Below are 15,000 nucleotides of genomic sequence, written 5' to 3'. Positions count from 1 at the left end.
TGCCCAACAAGAACAACGTTGATGATTTCTGCAACAACTTTTTTTTCAACTGTCATGACTACTTCAAGGAGAGCTACTTTAAGTATTTCTGCTTCCGCGTCTCTACGAACTGTCCTGACCACTGTAAGTAGCATTTTATTGCTGTTGCAAGTTAATTAGAATTATCTATCTTTGTTGCAATTGATGATAAATGGTAAGTGGAGAAAAAAGTAATTAAGATGCACTGTATTGCAGCCTGAAAAAAATATATAGTTTCAGAGTCATCACCATTATCGTATTTTCAGTATTTAGAAATGACTCCAGTAAATATTTTGTTTGTACGGTTGAAAAGAAGGAAAAACTGTCTTACGAGATATCCATTTTAACTTCATTTTATTTTACAGTATATCTTGGGGCGTCGATCCCATTGGGAATGGGGTTGCTTCTTATTGTATCTTCCTTCTTTCTCATCCATGGTATCAGGAAGGTAATGTCCTTATTCTCTACGGCTTCTCAAGTGTCTTTATTCTTGTGTTAGTACATTATTTAGTTCATTAAGTCCCTATTTCCATCTGTGCGCGATGGGACACTGTTTAAACACACACGCACACGCACGCACGCACGTACACACACACACATACACACACACGGACGCACACACATCTACATGCATATGATATTTAATTACACATACATGAAAATACATTTACTTATTGTCATTTTCAGAAAATGCCGGATCTCATGATTCCATACATGGTGATGATGGGGATTGCTATCGCCTTGTTGATATTGGGTAGTGCAATACTCGTGATCATGACCATCATGGCGATCAATGATCTGTATGGCCTGGCCCTGGCTCTCCTACTTGGAACAGTCACCTTCATCATGACTTTCTTCAACCTTGTTGTTCGAGCCCATTATATCGAGGTATGTTTTTTTTTTTTTTTTTTTTTTTTTTTTTTTTTCAAGCTATGTTTGAGGATTGGTCAATGGTTGTGGTAAATGTAGTGTCAAATTTCAGTTAAGAAAATGTGTATCTACTAGAGACGATTTAAATTGATGTGCGTTTTTTTTTTTTTTTCTTCTTCTTCTTCTTCTTTTTCTTCTTCAGGTGAGTCAAACCATAAAGAATGACTACAAACCAATGAAGACTTAAGAGGAATGGGACTCGTGAACAAGGACTCCTGAACAATCGTGGACAATCATTGAATCATTGAGGTTAATGAGTCTCATAGCCTAAGCTTAATCTGTTAAATGTAATGCCTCTTTATAACTTTCTTCATTATTCAGCATTTATTATACACTGCATTTTGTTAACATTAACGTACTATTTTACTAACCTTGGTCCAATTTATGTTTGATGTTAGAAGATAAACTGTTATATGATGCTTTTCCAAACATTACTGGAACATTTGCAGAAAATTTTCGTCGGTTATTTGGTAAATAAACGTTCAAAATGGTAAATTTGTTTTTCCTTTTTACATTGGGGGTAAGTTTCATTAGCGACGCATTATTCATGCATAACCCTGTTTATAAACCCATATATACGAATATTTATACATATATATTCGTATAAGTGATTTCTTTGGACATACACACACACACACACATACACGAACGCACACGCACACACACACACACATACACATACACACACAGACACACACACACACACACACGCAGACACATAATCATGTATATATATGTATATATATGTATATATACATATATATATATAATCATATATAAATTTACATATATACATATATATACATAAATACACACACACACACACACACACACACACACACACATATATATATATGTATATATATATATATATGTGTGTGTGTGTGTGTGTGTGTGTGTTTATGATATATCTAATATTCTTTGCCCAGTGATATATACACCACTGAGCATTTAATAACTACACTATACTACATGACGTGCTTCCTTAGGAACTGACCTGCAGTGTCCTTGAACTGAAACACTGTTTGCAATGATTTGTGCATGCATGTGATGCATATTGCATGATTCAGTTTACATGTGGCTGTTGCTAAAGCCTGTGCATAATTAAAAGTCCACTTGGATTGAATTCATTGACATATCAGGCGTAAGAAACATACGGATAGGAGCAAAAGAACTGTTGCTTATGACGTATACATAAGCTTTTGTCTTTTTGGTAGGCAGTCTTTGTTTCATTTCTTTCTATAACTTTTTCTTTCCCTTTGAAATACAGTTAGGTAATATTATTATGTGTGGGATTCTGGTTCATGTAGCGTGAACTCTTGGCCATGGTGAGGATCAAGTAGATCTTATACATGCATTTGCAGTCGCTGCACACTACCCGGTTCAGATTCCTCTTTTCCTTCTGCTTGCACATCCTGGTGTGTGCCGTCCATCTCTGAAAATAGAACATGGATGGGCGCCCTTCATTTATGGCTTAAAACTAAACCTAAAAATTCCAGCACATGTCATTAAATGTAACTCTTACACTTAGTATGATTGAAAAAAGGAAACATTCTCATATGTAAATACATAAATAAATAAATAAACACCCGCGTCGGCACGACGCGCTTAATCAGTTTTCCTCCATTTGATAAGTCAACTTCATCCTAATCAGTCTTCCTCCGTCGAAGCAGTCTGTTTCATTCTAGTCAGTTAGCTTCATCTTAATCAGTCTTCTCTTTCAGTCCCTGAATATTCTTCATAGAGTAAATCAGTCTTCCTTTGTCATATCCGTAAGCTTCATCCTCCTTATTAAATGTCATCTAAGAATAAAACTATATCCACGCCTAAGTGGCTATAAGATATAAAAGGCAATGCGATAAGAACGCTGATAAGCAGGAGATAGAAAGCAATTCAAGCAAACTTGTGATATCATCTTTTAACTTTTATAAGCCATGGTGCATGATTGTTTGTTGCTGTGCGTGATGAGATAAGGAAGTAACAGGATCTTTGATGTCTATAGATTGATCAGTTATGATTTGGGTTCTGTGCAGGCGGATGCTGGTTTTCATCAGCTTGCTATATTGCCTGTTTGTGATTACATACGCAACGGTGAGTATCCTGTCCATATGCATTTTGTAAGTTTGAGTACGAAGGTCATATGGTTGTTACCTGAACTATATTCAGAGTCAGTCGAACCACGAAATGTTAATATGCTAAAAGAGGATCTTTCTTTCTATTTTCTGGATTTTCCCCCTTTTTTTACCCTGTTAAGCAGTCTGTTCTCTAACTAAAATTAGAGAACAGACTGGTGTGGCTGGCTAACAGATAAAATCATGCGTAGGGCATTGCCGCCATTGTAAGTATACGTATAATTATTCCAAGACCCACGGCCTTAACGTTTTCAAAATGAACAGGAGAGAAAAGTGTACTTGAAAAAGGCACACTTTCAGCTTTATTGTCTATGCTCATAGTATCTTGTGATAGTTAAATGTCCATCTTTAGTTTAAACTGAAACTACTGCCATAGTCATGAAGGAATTATAAAATCTGGTATAGCAAGTACAAAATCCTGTGATTAAATTATATTCTAGGAGAGTCAAAGTAAGTGAAGATATAATCGTAGACAAACTCTTGTAAATCGTAATCAAAATCGTAAACAAGCTGTTGGGCCGCTAGATAAGGTATCTTTGAAGCAACTTCGAGGTTTGTTCATTAGGTTCATTTTGTATTGAGGCTCTTTTTATGTGGTGGTTTCTTTTCTTATTCCAGGGACCTTTTTTGACTACTACGGAAAGTTCATTAGGTGAGTTTCATTGATATCCTGTTGCAAACAAATGAACATATTCTTATATAAGTGTATACATATATATATATACATATACATACTCATATATATATATATATATATATATATATATATATATATATATATAAGTAGTACATATATGGACTTACATCCTCAACCCCCCCCCCCCCCCCCCCCCCCCTCCCCTCATAAACGTACATAACAACAAATCCCCCCCCCCCTAAACTTTCACTTCCCCCCCCCCCCTGGACAGATTTCCTCAACCAGCCCCCCCACCCCCCACCCCCCATCCCCTCCCCTCATGAACGTACATAACAACCACCCCCCCCCACCCCCACCCCCCTCCTATAGCATACGTGTTATAACAGGTAACAGGTGAATGACCTTTGAGAGAGTGGGATATTTGGTCAAATATACGAGGACAGATCTCCTCACCTCATGAACGTGCATAACACCCCTTCACCTCCGTCTCTGACCCGTCCCCCCCCCCCCCCCCCCCCCTCTCCCCCCTCCCTCCAGCCTTAACACCGGGACAGAACTCCCCAACCCCCCCCCCCCCTCCCCTCATAAACGTACATAACAACAAATCCCCCCCCCCCTAAACTTTCACTTCCCCCCCTCCCCTCCCCCCCCCATGGACAGATTTCCTCAACCCCCCCCCTCCCCACCCCCCACCCCCTCCTATAGCATACGTGTTATAACAGGTAACAGGTGAATGACCTTTGAGAGAGTGGGATATTTGGTCAAATATACGAGGACGGATCTCCTCACCTCCGTCTCTGACCGTCTCCCCATCCCCCCTCTCTCCCCCCTCCCTCCAGCCTTAACACCGGGACAGATATCCTCACCCCCCCCCCCCTCCATGGGTACCCTACAGAGGTCAAAACAATCACGCCCCCTCACCCTTCACCTCCGCCTCTGACCTCTCCCCACCCCTCCTCCCCTCCCCCCACCACCCCTCCTCCCATACCCCCAGGGTCCAACAGCATACGTGTTATAACAGGTAACAGGTGAATGACCTTTGAGAGAGTGGGATATTTTGATTAATAATGTTATATCTCTAATATATGTGAGGACTTAACAGCTCACCCATGGGTCCCCCTCTGCCCCCTACCACCAGTCAAAACAACCACGTCTCCTCATCCCTCACCCTCAGCTTCCACCCCTCCTCCTCCTCCCCTCTCCCTCCTTTACCTCCGCCTCCCCTCCCCTCCCCCTCACCCTTTACTCCCACCTTTGACCGCTCCCCCACCCCTCCTCCCATACCCCTGTCTGCTATAACATACGTGTCATAACTGGTAACAGTCCCTCAGCCCCCCCCCCCTCCCCCCTCCCCTGATTAAGGAATGGTCTAGAACAATTATCTGACCGCCTTAGGTCATTACTCCTGGTATGTCGCACCCACATAAGAGAATTAGGAAAAAAAATGTTCATATTTTCATATTTCGTTGGGCCAATAACTAGAACCTACATTATTTTCCATTATGTCTATGTATAACGTGAATTAACCCAAATTTAATGAATTATCAGCCTTCCATTAAAACCAACATTTTTAAATGCTCGCACAAAGATAAACAAATGTAGCAGTCATAGCGGTCATATCTTGAATGAAGCATGAAGCTTGTTACCACATGCTTTGTTGTGCTTCCTATACAATCATTTTTTTTTTCAGTGTGACATCAAATATGAAACTGAAAAAATCATGTGTCCATGATATTAGACCTAATTTTGTACATCCGTAAGATATTATATACTATCTGCAATACAAATAGAGTTTGCGGAAGGACAGGTTCTTGGGTGAAAATGATGATACTTTCCTCTCATTTTCTACAAATAATTAGAAAGGGAAGGAAATCTCGTTCATGAGGATGTAAGTAGAGTTGAAGAGGGACAGGTATTTAGGTGAAAGAAATGATACTTTCCTCTCATTTTCTACAAATAATTAGAAGAAAATGAAAATTATCGCTTATAATATAGTGTGAGCATATACAACAGTTCATGATTTTAGTCAAAGGCCAAATTTTGTTTTAGGTCAATGAGATAAACGGGCGCTTTTTTCCTTGATATGATTAAAAGGGCACTTATTCTTTTCCTGATCATGATTATTTTACAATTTTTATTGTCATCTGTAGTAAAACTAATGCCATTAATACTTTAGTTCCCTCTTCATTTAGCCTTTAGCCGTAAAGTAAATTTGTAAATACATTCTGCTACAAAAGGACAAACGTGTATATACAATATTATTCTTAAAACTTTGTTTATAAAAACATGTCGATTTACAAACAGCCCTGTTACAAAGGAACAAATGTATTAACTTCCACTTCAGAAAACTCAAAATATCTTATTTAGAACTTTTGAAATATAGTGCGAGCATATACAGCAAGTTTATAATTTTGGTTTTTCTTATGAAATGAGATAAAAGAGCACTTTTTTCTTGATAATGATTAAAAGAACTCATGTTTCTTGATACTGATTAAAATGTTACTTTTTCTTCCCCTGATCATGGTTATCTTACATTTTTTTATTGTCATTTATAGTAAAACTAATGTCATTATTACTTTAGTTCCCTCTTCTTTTAGCTGTAAAGTAAATTTGTAAATACGCTCAATTACAAAGGGACAAACTTATATTATTATAAAAAACTTTGTTTATAAAAAGCATATCGTTAAAAAAAACAGACCTGTAAATTTGTAAATACGCTCTATTACAAAGGGACAAACTTATATCATTATAAAAACTTTGTTTATAAAAGCATATCGTTAAAAGCAGCCCTGTTACAAAAGAATAAATGTCATTATGACAAAAATATTTTGTTTTAAAAAAGAAAGAAGTAATGCGAACACTTTTCAACAAATTTCCTTACATGTCCCTTTAATACATATTTTTCAATTTTCCAAATTATACATAATGTAAGAAAATATCCCTTATCTTAAGCAAAAAAGATGTCTTTTTTCCTTGAATCAAAAGAAAAGACACTTTTCTTTAATGGCTGAAAGAGCACCTTTCTCCAAATGTTCTTACAACTTGAATTGAACTTTAGAGTAAACGAATGCAATTATTACTTCAGTTCCCCCTTTTCCCACCCTTTGTACAGGGTACATGTAACACACACACACACACACACACACACACACACACACACACACACACACACACACACACACACACACACACACACACACACACACACACACACACACACACACACGTGATTAATTATGTCATGTTACAAGAAACGAACAAATGTACGTATTCAATTTTTTAAAAAACTTTTGCTTATCAAAAACGTTTGTTTTAAAAGGCTGCTCAGTTACAAAGAGAACATATGTCTCTATTTTAATTTCATAATACCCTGTATATACATATATATATATATATATATATATATATATATATATATATATATATATCTTTCTTTTTTTTAAGAAAAGTATCTAATACCATCACTTTTAATGGTATACTATGTATTTACGCAAAAATGGATTAAAACTTATCCTTTTTGTAATATATATCTCAATCTCCCAATCATATATATTCTTCATGATAAACAAAAAATCTTATCTCCTTTTAATACACATTTCAATCTCCCTTGGCTCAATTACATCCAAATGTTGCAGGAGAAAAAAACACCTGTATTTGAGTAACAAATGTAATTTCATTTCTCTGAGATAAGTAAAAAGATACTTTTCTCTCTTTAATTATAACTTAACGTACATGTCTTCATCAAATTGCTTTGTATGAGAACAATATTTAACAAAATTAATTTGTAGGCCCATGCATACCTCGAGCTTCATTACCATACGGGCTTGCGGAAATAGTGCAGGCACGTAAGTAATTACACACATTATGCCCTGGTTACATTCTTTATAATGCATATCTTAAGATGAAAAAGATGTATCATATGCAAAACATTATTTTCAGCCAAATGGTAGTATTTGATCCCTTGAATACCGCACTGCTTTTGGTGGTTGCTAGTAACATTTTCAGCTCCACCAATCATTTTATTTGTCTCTCTACCGCCCTAAAACGATTTTTCCCCAGAGGTCTTCATAAGGATGTAACCGCCGAGGTTAAACTTTGTTTTCATAGCATACTGTATTCCCGTTTATGTCGACTCGATAGATAAGGGATTAATTATTTTTGGAATAAACTAAGTAAATTATTTACCTTTCGACCAGTAATTCCCAACCCTTCATCTGTCACTTACTCCAACGGCTGGATGTACCGCTCTATTTACCCCCTCATTTGTACTGATATGTTGTCTGGCAAAATACATTGCAATAGATCTACCATATAAATTTTATCCTTAGGGTAAATTTACCCCTAGTTGAGAATGACTACTTTAAGTGAATTTGTCTTTTGCACATCAGATTATACACACTGCCATGAAAATGGCAAATGCATCGCGGCATGTTACCACAAAACGTTTTTATAAAAGTTTTCAAAATGGGCCCTGTTACAAAAAGGGCATGCCTTTTTCAACTGTTGCAATATCATACACAAAAGGTCTTTTTGTGTAAAAGTGTTCATTTTTTTGGAAAAGTTCGATTAATACCGATGCTTCTATACAGTTTTCAGCGCTCTGACACTCATTTTCCTAAATTTATACCGATATGTCTTCCAGCCAGACCCATTGCAAAAAGCTTTACCATATAATTATTGACTCCCCAGTGGTAAATTTACCCCCGCCTGAGAATAAGTATTTTAAGCGAATTATTCATTTGCCCATAAATTTATATAAACTTACAAAAGCGGCAAATGCATCGTAGTATATTATCACAAAAACATTTTTGCGTGACTGTGTATGTATATACATATGTAAAAAAGAATCCTGTTACAAGAAAGGCATACGCACCAACTGTTGTACTATATTACTCCAAAGGTTCTTTTATGTAAAAGTGTTCAATTTTTGTAAAAGGCAAATGAATACCAAAGTTTTTCTCTAATACTCATTTTCCCTGTTGTGCAAAAGATTTTTGATTTCCTACTGATACATGTTCCACTCTTCTTTAGATGAATTGCAACCAAAGCTGTCTGAGACAGTCAATTATCCATTTTTCAGCACACCAGAGCGATGTTTGCAATATCTTACAAACAATTAATAGGAGTACTTTTCCTTTACCCCGAAAGTTTCCCGTTCCTTACCGGCTTAAATTGTACCGCAAAGTGGCCAGCCCCGTGTTTTTTTTCCTTAACGTATGTTCGGCGTACCAAGTAAAAATGTCGAACCAGGTACAGATAGCGGGCGAAAGACATTGGTAATGATATAAGCAGCGTATTTGCAGAAAGATGTCATTGGGAGCTCTAGCGGAAAAGCAAGTTTTAAGGCAAAACATGTAATACATTTAGTAATGATTATTATTTCTTTATACAAACGAGGGTTACATGATAAAATTGTCCCAAATATAATAAACGTGCATATCCATGCTCTAGTTTTGGTCATTTGAAGAAGAAAAAAATTACCTGTGTTTACAGGAGATGAAATATATCTACATACAGCCACCGGAAGGCTACCTTCATCGCATAAAACTCGCAACACTTCCGTAGGGAGAGACCTCCGTTGCCAAAAGACAGCCCTTACAGAGGAGGTACTATCTCCAAAGCACTCCAAGTCGTCTCTTCCTATTAACGTATATTTGCCCGCGGGCGGAAAAGACAATTATTTCCTCCCTTGTTCTCACGTGTTATATTGTGCTTCCTTTTACGTTTTATTACGATGTTCTCATATGTACACAGATATTAGAGAAGCACGGAAAACACATAGATCCTACACATATGAATTACGCATTTTAGACATCTTTAGCAAGTATAACTATTTCACTTATATATTACCTAGGACGTGGCAGACATTCTGAAGGGCAGGGAGGCACAGTTGAAAAGGGCACCCTCATAACATTCTTTACAATTAATCAGATAAAATAAAGGAAGTATTCTTGTGAAAGGCTCGCTCATCTTGCAAACTAGAGTATTTCACTGCAAGTACATTTAAATATGGAGCATATACGAGAATATACAGTGGTCCCTTATTTGATAAAAGGGCGGTTTTTTTCTTTCTGGATGGAGTAGGACATTTTTCTCCTTGTTTATGAACAAAAGACCAGCTATTTTTCTCTGATTATTGTTTTTGCAATCTTAATGGCATCTTGGAATAAAATGACTGAAATTATTACTTCAGTTTTCTTTTTTTCCAGGTGAATTTTGTCTTTGGCATGTATAACACAAAAAGTTATACAAGCCCTGCTGCATAGAGGACAGTACATCATCCGAAAACTTGATACTAATGTATGAACGTATTGTGTTGTAGTATGCAAAATTTCTTTGGTAAAAAAAGAAAAATAAGTTTCTATTGTGCAACAGCGTGTTCTTCCTTCGCCCGCCGCAACCTACGCGCCAATTTCATCCCGGGGCAACCCCGGTCGCGGCCACGTCTAAATCCGCCGCAGGCGACGATCCCACCCCACCCCCGCCGCTGTAGCCGCCGCCGCCGCCGCGCGCATTGTTTGTTTGTTTGTGTGTGAAAGGGAAAGTAAGCCACTACCTAAGGTAACGCGTTTAAGCAACACCTGCATGGCTGGCGGGGGAAGGGGTTTGGAGATGGGGAACAGAGGGACCTATCTTTCCGAGGACAGAAAATGTTTATTACAGCAACAAGATTAACAACGAATTTGCTTCCTCGTCGCCCACTTCCTCGAGAGATTTAGAGGCAGACATTGATTAACAAAAAATCGTTGTCTAGGCCTGTTAACCGGTATATTTACCTTCAAATAAGCAAGATATCGAAAAGAGAATCTACTCTCTCAGAGAAATGAATCCATTAACTAGGGTCACTACTTGTTCATGAATCGTGATGCTCGTGCCATGATAGGCTGTAAGAGGTAGATGTAGGCCAAAAATACTATTGATCCAGTTTTGACATACATTCTAGTGTATCGAAATATAAAGCAGATTTAAAATGGAAAAAAAAAACTTGCGATCATTTTGTCATTATTATGTAGGTCTCTCTATACATCAGACATCTATTTAAACATAAAAAACGATCAGAATAAGTATTCATATTCCATAATTCGTTCATATTTTTTTAGATAACTTACAATATGGCTAAATCTTTCGGGCAAGTGGAACAAATTCGTCGTTGATCTCGTTGCTACTTCTATCATCCTTCCCTGTCATCCCAAGTGTCGATGAATTTAGGTAATAAACTATTCCTGTCCTCGGAAAGATAGGTCCCTCTGTTCCCCATCCCCAAACCCCTTCCCCGCCAGCCATGCAGGTGTTGCTTTAACACGTAAACTTAGCTATGCGCTACCTTGGGTAACGGCTTACTTTCCCTTTCACACACACACAAACAAACAAACAATGCGCGCGGCGGTGGCGGCGGCTACAGCGGCGGGGGTGGGGTGGGATCGTCGCCTGCGGCGGATTTAGACGTGGCCGCGACCGGGGTTGCCCCGGGATGAAATTGGCGCGTAGGTTGCGGCGGGCGAAGGAAGAACACGCTGTTGCACAATAGAAACTTATTTTTCTTTTTTTACCAAAGAAATTTTGCATACTACAACACAATACGTTCATACATTAGTATCAAGTTTTCGGATGATGTACTGTCCTCTATGCAGCAGGGCTTGTATAACTTTTTGTGTTATACATGCCAAAGACAAAATTCACCTGGAAAAAAAGAAAACTGAAGTAATAATTTCAGTCATTTTATTCCAAGATGCCATTAAGATTGCAAAAACAATAATCAGAGAAAAATAGCTGGTCTTTTGTTCATAAACAAGGAGAAAAATGTCCTACTCCATCCAGAAAGAAAAAAACCGCCCTTTTATCAAATAAGGGACCACTGTATATTCTCGTATATGCTCCATATTTAAATGTACTTGCAGTGAAATACTCTAGTTTGCAAGATGAGCGAGCCTTTCACAAGAATACTTCCTTTATTTTATCTGATTAATTGTAAAGAATGTTATGAGGGTGCCCTTTTCAACTGTGCCTCCCTGCCCTTCAGAATGTCTGCCACGTCCTAGGTAATATATAAGTGAAATAGTTATACTTGCTAAAGATGTCTAAAATGCGTAATTCATATGTGTAGGATCTATGTGTTTTCCGTGCTTCTCTAATATCTGTGTACATATGAGAACATCGTAATAAAACGTAAAAGGAAGCACAATATAACACGTGAGAACAAGGGAGGAAATAATTGTCTTTTCCGCCCGCGGGCAAATATACGTTAATAGGAAGAGACGACTTGGAGTGCTTTGGAGATAGTACCTCCTCTGTAAGGGCTGTCTTTTGGCAACGGAGGTCTCTCCCTACGGAAGTGTTGCGAGTTTTATGCGATGAAGGTAGCCTTCCGGTGGCTGTATGTAGATATATTTCATCTCCTGTAAACACAGGTAATTTTTTTCTTCTTCAAATGACCAAAACTAGAGCATGGATATGCACGTTTATTATATTTGGGACAATTTTATCATGTAACCCTCGTTTGTATAAAGAAATAATAATCAATATTAAATGTATTACATGTTTTACCTTAAAACTTGCTTTTCCGCTAGAGCTCCCAATGACATCTTTCTGCAAATACGCTGCTTATATCATTACCAATGTCTTTCGCCCGCTATCTGTACCTGGTTCGACACTTTTACTTGGTACGCCGAACATACGTTAAGGAAAAAAACACGGGGCTGGCCACTTTGCGGTACAATTTATGCCGGTAAGGAACGGGAAACTTTCGGGGTAAATGAAAAGTACTCCTATTAATTGTTTGTAAGATATTGCAAACATCGCTCTGGTGTGCTGAAAAATGGATAATTGACTGTCTCAGACAGCTTTGGTTGCAATTCATCTAAAGAAGATTGGAACATGTATCAGTAGGAAATCAAAAATCTTTTGCACAACAGGGAAAAACTTTGGTATTCATTTGCCTTTTACAAAAATTGAACACTTTTACATAAAAGAACCTTTGGAGTAATATAGTACAACAGTTGGTGCGTATGCCTTTCTTGTAACAGGATTCCTTTTTACATATGTATATACATACACAGTCACGCAAAAATGTTTTTGTGATAATATACTACGATGCATTTGCCGCTTTTGTAAGTTTATATAAATTTATGGGCAAATGAATAATTCGCTTAAAATACTTATTCTCAGGCGGGGGTAAATTTACCACTGGGGAGTCAATAATTATATGGTAAAGCTTTTTGCAATGGGTCTGGCTGGAAGACATATCGGTATAAATTTAGGAAAATGAGTGTCAGAGCGCTGAAAACTGTATAGAAGCATCGGTATTAATCGAACTTTTCCAAAAAAATGAACACTTTTACACAAAAAGACCTTTTGTGTATGATATTGCAACAGTTGAAAAAGGCATGCCCTTTTGTAACAGAGCCCATTTTGAAAACTTTTATAAAAACGTTTTGTGGTAACATGCCGCGATGCATTTGCCATTTTCATGGCAGTGTGTATAATCTGATGTGCAAAAGACAAATTCACTTAAAGTAGTCATTCTCAACTAGGGGTAAATTTACCCTAAGGATAAAATTTATATGGTAGATCTATTGCAAAGGATTTTGCCAGACAACATATCAGTACAAATGAGGGGGGGTAAATAGAGCGGTACATCCAGCCGTTGGAGTAAGTGACAGATGAAGGGTTGGGAATTACTGGTCGAAAGGTAAATAATTTACTTAGTTTATTCCAAAAATAATTAATCCCTTATCTATCGAGTCGACATAAACGGGAATACAGTATGCTATGAAAACAAAGTTTAACCTCGGCGGTTACATCCTTATGAAGACCTCTGGGGAAAAATCGTTTTAGGGCGGTAGAGAGACAAATAAAATGATTGGTGGAGCTGAAAATGTTACTAGCAACCACCAAAAGCAGTGCGGTATTCAAGGGATCAAATACTACCATTTGGCTGAAAATAATGTTTTGCATATGATACATCTTTTTCATCTTAAGATATGCATTATAAAGAATGTAACCAGGGCATAATGTGTGTAATTACTTACGTGCCTGCACTATTTCCGCAAGCCCGTATGGTAATGAAGCTCGAGGTATACATGGGCCTACAAATTAATTTTGTTAAATATTGTTCTCATACAAAGCAATTTGATGAAGACATGTACGTTAAGTTATAATTAAAGAGAGAAAAGTATCTTTTCACTTATCTCAGAGAAATGAAATTACATTTGTTACTCAAATACAGGTGTTTTTTTCTCCTGCAACATTTGGATGTAATTGAGCCAAGGGAGATTGAAATGTGTATTAAAAGGAGATAAGATTTTTTGTTTATCATGAAGAATATATATGATTGGGAGATTGAGATATATATTACAAAAAGGATAAGTTTTAATCCATTTTTGCGTAAATACATAGTATACCATTAAAAGTGATGGTATTAGATACTTTTCTTAAAAAAAAGAAAAAAAGAAAAAGATATATATATATATGTATATACAGGGTATTATGAAATTAAAATAGAGACATATGTTCTCTTTGTAACTGAGCAGCCTTTTAAAACAAACGTTTTTGATAAGCAAAAGTTTTTTTAAAAATTGAATACGTACATTTGTTCGTTTCTTGTAACATGACATAATTAATCACGTGTGTGTGTGTGTGTGTGTGTGTGTGTGTGTGTGTGTGTGTGTGTGTGTGTGTGTGTGTGTGTGTGTGTGTGTGTGTGTGTGTGTGTGTGTGTGTGTGTGTGTGTGTGTGTGTGTTACATGTACCCTGTACAAAGGGTGGGAAAAGGGGGAACTGAAGTAATAATTGCATTCGTTTACTCTAAAGTTCAATTCAAGTTGTAAGAACATTTGGAGAAAGGTGCTCTTTCAGTCATTAAAGAAAAGTGTCTTTTCTTTTGATTCAAGGAAAAAAGACATCTTTTTGCTTAAGATAAGGGATTTTTTTCTTACATTATGTGTAATTTGGAAAATTGAAAAATATGTATTAAAGGGACATGTAAGGAAAATTGTTGAAAAGTGTTCGCATTACTTCTTTCTTTTTTAAAACAAAATATTTTTGTCATAATGACATTTATTCTTTTGTAACAGGGCTGCTTTTAACGATATGCTTTTATAAACAAAGTTTTTATAATGATATAAGTTTGTCCCTTTGTAATAGAGCGTATTTACAAATTTACAGGTCTGTTTTTTTTTAACGATATGCTTTTATAAACAAAGTTTTTATAATAATATAAGTTTGTCCCTTTGTAATTGAGCGTATTTACAAATTTACTTTACAGCTAAAAGAAGAGGGAACTAA

The 15,000-nt window shown here is 36.9% G+C and overlaps 2 protein-coding genes across 2 annotated transcripts in view; both read left to right on the top strand.

Moving 5' to 3' along the window:
• LOC122244413 (uncharacterized) overlaps positions 1-1,443 on the top strand; it is a 6,282-nt gene extending 4,839 nt beyond the window's left edge. Inside the window, exons 4-7 of the mRNA XM_086535765.1 lie at positions 1-123; positions 384-466; positions 706-906; positions 1,091-1,443. The exon at positions 1-123 is cut by the window's left edge and continues 40 nt beyond it. Of these exons, the coding sequence (XP_086391891.1) occupies positions 1-123; positions 384-466; positions 706-906; positions 1,091-1,135 (452 nt within the window). The 3' untranslated portion in view covers positions 1,136-1,443. The remainder of the gene's footprint in view (positions 124-383; positions 467-705; positions 907-1,090) is intronic.
• Positions 1,444-2,883: 1,440 nt separating this feature from the next.
• LOC147471910 (uncharacterized) overlaps positions 2,884-15,000 on the top strand; it is a 49,611-nt gene continuing 37,494 nt past the window's right edge. Inside the window, 2 exon segments of the mRNA XM_086535992.1 lie at positions 2,884-3,039; positions 3,699-3,732. Coding sequence (XP_086392118.1) covers positions 2,962-3,039; positions 3,699-3,732 — 112 coding nt within the window. The 5' untranslated portion in view covers positions 2,884-2,961.

The sequence above is a fragment of the Penaeus japonicus genome, unplaced genomic scaffold (assembly GCF_977035675.1).
Source record: "Penaeus japonicus unplaced genomic scaffold, GWHDUDI00000001_assembly GWHDUDI00000004, whole genome shotgun sequence".
In the NCBI taxonomy this organism is placed as follows: domain Eukaryota; kingdom Metazoa; phylum Arthropoda; class Malacostraca; order Decapoda; family Penaeidae; genus Penaeus; species Penaeus japonicus.
This window is presented reverse-complemented; position numbering and strand designations above follow the sequence as displayed.